Source organism: Cebus imitator, unplaced genomic scaffold, assembly GCF_001604975.1.
Source record: "Cebus imitator isolate Cc_AM_T3 unplaced genomic scaffold, Cebus_imitator-1.0 Scaffold238, whole genome shotgun sequence".
In the NCBI taxonomy this organism is placed as follows: domain Eukaryota; kingdom Metazoa; phylum Chordata; class Mammalia; order Primates; family Cebidae; genus Cebus; species Cebus imitator.
In genome coordinates this window covers 658579-666789 of record NW_016107553.1, presented here as the reverse complement: position 1 = coordinate 666789, position 8211 = coordinate 658579, and the positions used below count along the sequence as shown (strand labels likewise).

The 8211-nt window shown below is 43.8% G+C and overlaps 1 protein-coding gene and 1 long non-coding RNA gene across 3 annotated transcripts in view; one reads left to right on the top strand and one right to left on the bottom strand.

Annotated features, from left to right (window-relative positions):
• Positions 1 to 748: 748 nt before the first annotated feature.
• Positions 749 to 4005, bottom strand: LOC108282292. Its single transcript, XR_001816349.2, has 2 exons — positions 3773 to 4005; positions 749 to 2425 (listed from the first exon to the last, which is right to left on the bottom strand). It is a non-coding gene; the product is annotated as an uncharacterized LOC108282292 (long non-coding RNA).
• Positions 4006 to 4087: 82 nt separating this feature from the next.
• The window catches only part of LGI1 (leucine rich glioma inactivated 1), a 40393-nt gene continuing 36269 nt past the window's right edge, over positions 4088 to 8211 (top strand). The window contains exons 1-2 of one of the 2 annotated variants that reach the window (XM_017498164.1): positions 4088 to 4656; positions 5070 to 5141. In XM_017498164.1, the coding sequence (XP_017353653.1) occupies positions 4187 to 4656; positions 5070 to 5141 (542 nt within the window). In that variant the 5' untranslated portion in view covers positions 4088 to 4186. The remainder of the gene's footprint in view (positions 4657 to 5069; positions 5142 to 8211) is intronic. The other variant, XM_017498165.1, reaches the window with a different exon arrangement.

The following is an 8211-nucleotide window of genomic DNA, read 5'->3' as shown; positions in this document are numbered from 1 at the left end:
AAAATGACACCAGTTTGCATGTCTGAGTGTTTGTAAAAGGAGGCAAGGCCATGCTTGATCTTTTAAGCCTCCCAATAGTGATTTGTTTACTTCCACAATGTGTGTTTCCTAGGCCACACCAGCCTGAGGGGAAAACTGGGATCATAACCAGGCACATGCTGTTCCTTTCTCACTCTGCTTTCAACAGCTCTTCCAGAACCACCAGAAACCCCCAGCCGAGGACCCCCTTCCAGTCTTTCTGAGGATGCCCAGGGAACACTGTACATGTGCTCCCAAACATCATACCTTTTCCCTCATTTTCCTTCTCTTCTGTGCTGCCTCCCTGCTGGGAATCTTTCCCAGTTCCTTTGATGTCTGCAGGGCTGTCACTGCTGCTGAGCCACCAAGGCTGAGCTGCTCCTGGTGAAAAATTCCATGACTTTGGTCTGATCCCCAGGCGTGAACAGGAGCATTGTTTGTCTTATCTCTTCAGCAGCTCCTGGTGCCACCACTGCAAAGTGCATAGTTGCTTATAGCACCTCCATGCCATGCAACGGTGCCCAGCACACTAGAGAGAACTCCCATTTTGTTACAGGAAAGATTTTTCTTACTGTCTTCTAACTTACATGCGCTTAAGGGCAGCAGGCTGATAAAGGTCTTCATCTTGTATTCACAACCACCTTAATCTTCTCCAGCTCTGGACCTTGTCCTTGGGCCAAGCATCGGTGTTCCTGCTCTCACCCAAACTGGTGAGATTTCTTTTTTCCAAGAGGCAACTTGTTTCCTTCCCATGGTTAGACCCTTGACAAGGCCACAGTGTGTCATCCTGCTCAGAAGTGCCTGCCTCCCAAAGTGAATATACGCTTCAGCTAACCCCATTTTCATTTGAGAGCTTTGCTTCCCAGGTCCCAGGAGTCACATGTTCAGAATTCAAGTCCTGTTGCAACCATGATGAGAATGATGGTGATGATGCTGCTGATGATGATGGATCTTTCACACGTATCAGACTGTACAAGAAGCACTTTTAGATACATTATCATGTTTAATTTTTAATGACTCTATGTGATACATACTACTATTATCCTCATTTTACAGAGGAGAAAATTGTGACTTAGGAAGGTTAAATTGGCCCATGGTCACATGGCTGCAAACTGCAGAGCTCAGCTAGTCCTCTACAGCTCAGACTGGGCATTGAGCCGGCCTCAGCTGGGCATCCTGGCTTCCCTGGGCCTCCTTCCAACTCTGCTTTAATCCTTTCCAAGCCCCTCTCCCCAGGGTCCCCATTCTGATCCACAGGTGGGTGGCCACACCTTATCTGAAGGCCTCCAAGATGGTGGAAACCCCTAAGCTTCCACCTCCTGCTTCCATCTCTGCACTCCGTGGGGCTTCCTGGAGGGGTAGGATGGGAAGCATTATCGGCAATAGGGCCTCCTCTTCAGGCTCTCAAGACTTCAGTGTAGCAACCTGCCTTCATCTCCCCAGGTCCCTCCTCAGATCCAGTTCCGGGGCCAGGAAGTGGTTTCTCCTCCCCAAAAGGTCGCCAGCATCCTGCATTACATGGTTAAATTTTGCCTGACCTTAGTGGGTGTTTTTAATTGAATAAAGAATTCAAGTCTGGGTTTTAAATGCCATAGAAAAAGAAAACGTTACTGTCTTTTCAGAATGCGCATTGTAATTTGCCCTTAGAGTTTCTCCTCCCCACACCTCCCTTCCCCAATGGTCTTTCTCCCCCTTGAGCTGACAAACTGAACCGCAAGATAAATACAGCTGCAAAGTGAACAGTGTGTGTATGACTTCTTCCCCTCATTCATCTGCCTTCCTGGCTTTACCAAGTCAAAAGAAAAAGCCAGCTCACCCCTTCCTTGGCTGTGCCTTCATAGCACAAAGCCAACAGCTAGTCAAGCAGTCTTCATGATTTGAAACATTTGAAAGTGAAACGTAGTAACTTAGCCCGATCAATTCCATCAGTCATTTTAACCAAGTTTCTGCCATTGGGTCTCGCCCCATGCAGGATGGTGGCCTCTGTGTGGTCTCTCCACACATCAGTTTCTCCATCTGTAATATGCAAGGATCGAATCCAAGATCTTTGAGGTCCCTGAAGCTTCTCGGGTTCTTCATTTTGTAGTTAAAGAACACATCATTTACAAGTTAGATGATTTAGGGGGTGACTTCGAATAAAAACGATCCTCCATAAAACTTTTACCACATAATTATTTTATGGAGCAAGTTTCCACTGGGCACTTGAAGCAGGGTTCAATTTACAAAAACCTGACTTGCAGCCAACTTTTAAATGACACTTACTGTTTAAAGTGAGGCTTGTCCAGAGGTCACAGTTTCTCAAAACACTGTCCTCCATTCCCTCCTCCACAGAGTCCTTGTCAGTGAAGCATTCGTAGAACAGACTTGCAAATCATGACTTCTCTTGAAGAGGTTTTCTGTTTCCCTTCTGTAAAGAAAAACACCACACAGTATTTACAACCCCACAAAAACTAGCTTAGTGATAATAACCTACTGGTCATTTTGTAACACAAACCAGGTAATATCACCCCTCTGCCTGATTCTGCAGAGGCGTGCCATTGCTCAGCAGATCACGAAGTGGACTTTATGTATGCTGTTCCTTCTAGCTGGAGTGTTCTCACCAACCCTCTCTGTTATTCCTCCTTACCTCAGAACTCAGCTCAATCAATGCTTCTTCAGGGAATGGGCCCCTGACTTCCTTGACTAGGTGAGATCTCTTTACTAGAACTGCAAGGTGCAACTGGAATTTTATTTGGCTGAGCATGACCATGAATGGACTGTACACTCGCTGTTATTGCTGGCATAGGCATCCGGGTTGCCCACTACATGCACAATGCTACGTAGGCCCTGGGTTCCTAGAGGGTCTCTAACTTCATGGACCTTGCAGTCTTCTGGGGCAAACAGACAGTTATCGAATTCGAGAATGCACCTGAATGCCACTGTCCCCGGCAAAGAGCTTACAGAGAACTGAACAAGTGATTGAAGTTAGCATGGGACTGGCTGCATGAGCAAAGGGTAGAATGGCAACGCTTTAAGCTCTGATGCAGAATGAGGTTATGTCAAAATCACCCATTTGCTCAAGCAGTCCTTTTAATACTTTCAGTCTAAGAAGCTAGAGGAGAGAGGAACATGGCCTGATATCCCAGGCTGGCCACGCCAAGTTGAAGGATGGCCGCCTTCACCATGGTGAGATAACCAGGGGTCTGTTTTCCTCCTCTTCCTCCATCCCAAGAGTCGTCCTACTCTCTTGGACTAAACCACCCCAGCCCAAAGCCAGGGCCTCTTGATTGCTTCTTTAAATGAATTTTCTTTTCCAAGGGCCCACCCTCTCCTCTCCAGTACATGAGTAACATAGTCTATCATTTTCATGTAATTCCAGAATGTCTCTGCTACCATCCCCATTTTACAGACAGGAGAGTAGATTCAGCCAGTTCACAGCAGACCTGGGTTCTCAAAGCCAGGTGTCTGGTTCTTAGTCCAGCATTTCCCCCACCATGTCACAGCCTCCGGGCTGAGCCAGGCGTTTTTCAAAGCCCAGGAAGCTAGAGTTGGCCGCCTCCTGCTGGCAGGGAGTTCCTTCCAGGCTTCTGGTGCTACTGCCAAAGCAGGGAGGGTGGGAGAATCAGAGGAGAGTAGATTATACACAGAGAGGTCCGCACTTGTGTTTCCCTTCCTTGTCAAGGAAGGAGGGAATGCATTACATGGGGGATGCAGGGGGGACAGGAAAATCAATCATTCATGGCAGTTAATAAGTGTCAGAAAAGTATTTACTCACATTTATCCCTTGAAAGTCACATTATTCATCTGCTCTGATTTGTCTTTCCCTGATGGCATCAGCCAGGTGGGCTCAGCAAGAAACAGCAAAAGGTTTTAGCCAATGTTGCAGAGAGAGTTTCATTTAACTTCATTTTTTTTTCCAGCCACAGGGCTGGCTCCAAAGCTAGTTTTTCTTACTAGGTTGTTTGCTACATGCAAAGCCAATTCCCAGAGGTTTCTGAGATTGCCGACATCCTATGCAAGATGACTGCTCCCACCCACGCGCCCACCCACTCACTAATAAGACATAATGCCGTCCTATTTTTGGTAACAATTAAAGGGCCTCCCGGTGAAAGCAGAAAGCTGTTTATTTTCTGTGACATCACTTCGCTTTGCCTTCGAAGGCTGGTCTGTGCTCAGTGTTTTCCTGGTGATGCAAGTCGGCTCTCTCCTCCAGCAGTTGGATCCCTCCCATCTCACAGTACCTCACAGGTCTCTTCCCCCGAGCAGTGCATTGCTGGAGCGAGGAGAAGCTCACGAATCAGCTGCAGGTCCCTGTTTTGAAAAAGCAGAGATACAGAGGCAGAGGAAAAAGGGTGGACTCCTATGTGACCTGCTCCTAGAGCCAGACAATCACCATCTGAATTCCAGAAGCCCTGTTCATGGTTGGGGATATTTTCTCGACTGCATGGAATCAGAAAGAAGCAAAAGGATGGGAAATGCCTGCATTCCCCTGAAAAGAATTGCTTATTTCCTATGTCTCTTATCTGCGCTTTTGCTGACTGAGGGGAAGAAACCAGCGAAGCCAAAATGCCCTGCCGTGTGTACTTGTACCAAAGATAATGCTTTATGTGAGAATGCCAGATCCATTCCACGCACCGTTCCTCCTGATGTTACCTCATTGTAAGGCCCGTAAGCATTTTGATATCTAATTTACAATTTAAAAATTCCAGCCGGTGGATTTGGGGCTTTGCATGTATTCGTAGAAGGGCATGGAGAGAGAGAGATTCCTCTTGCATGCTTGGCCATTTGACAGTGCTAACATTTGCTGCATTTAGAAATTTTGATTTTTTTTTTTTTTTTAGCTGCTACTGAACATGCTTAGATCTCCCCAGCCCTGAACATTATCATGAGAAACCTGTAGCCGATTCATTTCTCTGACTTCATCTGGGAAGGAATAGTATTGTACTTCATAAAATAGTGTCAAAATAGTCACTGTTATGCTAAACCGGATTAACCTAAGGTTTGTTCTGTGTGTGTGTGTGTGTCTTTGTGTGTGTCTGTTTGTTTGTTTTGTGTTTTTTGTTTTCTTTCAGATCCTTTGTGAGATCTGGTTTTACTGAAATCTCAGAAGGGAGTTTTTTATTCACACCATCGCTGCAGCTCTTGTGAGAAATATTTATATCATGACTATTTTTAATATGACATATATTTGGATAAGCCTTCTAGTAAAATGATCTCAATATTAATTTTGTCAAATGTGATTCTATTTCTGAAAAAAAAAACAAAACAAACAATATCAGTACAGTGAGAGGTAGATGGGTTTGTTTGGGACTTCACACTAACAGAGCAGGTTGATTCTTACAATGGTAAATTTGTTAACCTGTCGTGCTGTCTACTCTCATGGCTATTTATGAAGTTGTCAGAATGTTGCAACAATGATCCCAATTCCATTCCACTATTTTACTTTCATTTTTAACTTGGGAACTTTGGTTCTTTTGCCCTGGAGTTTTTGAATTAGTCAATACAGAACCCAGCATAACATATGCGCTCAAGATGTTGTATCCTGGGGATCTGGGGCAGGCTGCTACTCTGTATGATTTACCATGTGGGGAAAAAAAACACCTCCGTTCTTTCTAGGTAATTCCTTAAAATATCAATTCTCAAGAGATTGTTTTTTAATCTCATCTAATTTATAACTAGTTCCCTTCCAAGGAGGGAAAGAAAATATTAATATAGGATAGTGCAAAGGATTACTCTCTGCTATGTGTTTTGAGTTGGCCACAAGGGAACCACATATTCAGTCTATGCCTGAAAATATTCAAAAAAATAATATTTGACTAAGAAATCAGATCTGTTCACAGGCATAATGGAACATGTATAATTTGTTTTGATGTGTAACGTTTGACTATTGGAGTCCTGGTTCTTACAGCAGCATCACGTGGGGGTAGAGAGGTCTCCCAGGACTCAGGTATCAGGCAACAGACTTGGTTTGTAGCTGGACAGATATGGGCAGAACTAGCCAATTGTGGATCGTCTGAGTCTTGGCTATCTTAACGGCATGATTCAGGACCCAAGGCTTTCACTTGTTTGTTTTTTAGTCTTTTGGTTTTCTTGCCTTACTTGGCTGTTTTGGCTGTTTGAAGTTACATACACAGGCAAACAGCATGGAGTTGCCATTGGAGAGACAAGTGTTTAAACCTCACCCTGACACTCATAGAACCTAAACATGTAGTCTTGTGCAGATTACTAAATCTCACTGAGCCTCAGTCTCCTTATCTGTAAAATGGAAGTGAGAACACATACTTCCAAGGTTTAAGTAGATAAAACACTTGCCATAGGGTACGGCGAATGCTTATACATTTTATAAATGGCAGGGTTTTAAAATTTTACATCAAGCTAAAAAGCTAAAAGTCACTCAATCTATTGTTTTGTCCAAATGAAATCCTTGAACTGGTTTGACTCTTTCATTGAATTCACAAACTTGATCAGATGTTTTGACATTATGTAATGATGTTGGCTAATGTCCTTCTCCTAGCTGATGTCTTCAAATGATTAACAATTGACTAGATATTCCTAAGGTATTTATCTATTTGATTGATAGCTAGTGGTGTGATTGGGGAAAGTGTTAGTACATCAAACAAATCCAAAAAAGATAGATTCTTTCCCACAGAAAGGGGCAGAGTCTCTAATGCTGGGGTCCTTCCATAGAATAAGAATTTGCTGCCTCTGAGAAAGTGATAAATTGTGCTTATGGTGTCACTTGTTAAATAAATAAATGGCTCATTTAAAAAGCATCTTTTGATATGCTAAGGCACCTCCCTTCCCCTAGGATAAATAGATCAGTCCTTAAAATTGAAGGAGTAGTGTCAGTCAACACTAGATGGACATTAGCTGTGGCACAGAAAGCCGGAGTGATTAACCTAATCAGTTACCACATCTCCACTTTGTTTTTGTTGAGTGGACCCAGTCACGGCAAGCACAGATGCTGGACAATGTTATAGAAATAGTTACCGGCTGCTGCAGGGTAATGTGATTACACGTATTTAGAATCACAGAGGGAAGCCAAGGGACCGGTTTTTAAATAGCCCAACCGAGTGTGTGCCATGCCCGTGTCCCATGCTCTGAGTTCCTATGGAACATTCCAGCCTTTATTTCTAAAAGCAGTTCAGGTTTCAGAAATAACAAAAGGCGAGTAATTCTTGCCCTGTTTGTTCTCAGTTAACTGGGATAGGCTAACCTCAACATGGTAGACTTGTGCCAGTGCTGATATTATGCAAAATTGTCAGGGGTCAGAGTTTGGCCCTAATCTCCAGGACCCTGTTCCTAAAGACTCTGTTCTCCATCCTTCCTGCCCAGTGTTCTCTGCTTCCTCTTATCCTCATGAAAAGGTCTAATAAACTCCTGTGCACTGAGTAGGAAATAAATGAGAAGGCTCTGAATATGAACTATGACACGATCATAACAATTGTGGGAATGCATGGATCACAGACAGAAAGGTCTCTTCTGTGAGATAGGGCTGTACAGTACCATGAAAATACCACATGGGCTGCTAATCTCCCATTGGAACATGAAGAGCAGGGGCACTGGACCACCAGATTAGGCCTAGATGGCACAAGTCTTTGAGGTTTGCAATGAATTCCAGCAGCATTTGTGATTGTGAATTACCACACTCACCCATCATACCCTGTGAAGAAATAAATTTCAGAATCCATTCGGCTTGATTGATGTAGGAAGACAGTAAGTTGGTTTCTTGTTTTGTTGCTGGGAAGGGTTAAAGCAAATGTCCTATTTCCATCATCCACCCTAAAAATCTGATAATGTCGTTATGCCCCAGATGCTTTTTCAGAGCTTCTGCAAAAGCCATGATGAGAAGTACTTGTTGAAATGTCAGTCTGGGGTACTGAGGAAAACAGACATGGTATCTTAAGTTACATGCAATGTTTGGGAAAAGATCCTGGTAGGCCGCAGCTGGTAGTTTGTGTTGGAGAACAAGAAAAAGAAAACCCCACACTGTAGAGAAGAGAGAGAGAAAATAAAATTATTCAATAAAAATTCATCAGATTAGTTGTAAAATACATTTTTTAAAAAAATCTCACTTATGGTTTTAAACATAACAACAAAAAGGCCGGGCGCGGTGGCTCAAGCCTGTAATCCCAGCACTTTGGGAGGCCGAGGCGGGTGGATCACGAGGTCAAGAGATCGAGACCATCCTGGTCAACATGGTGAAACCCCGTC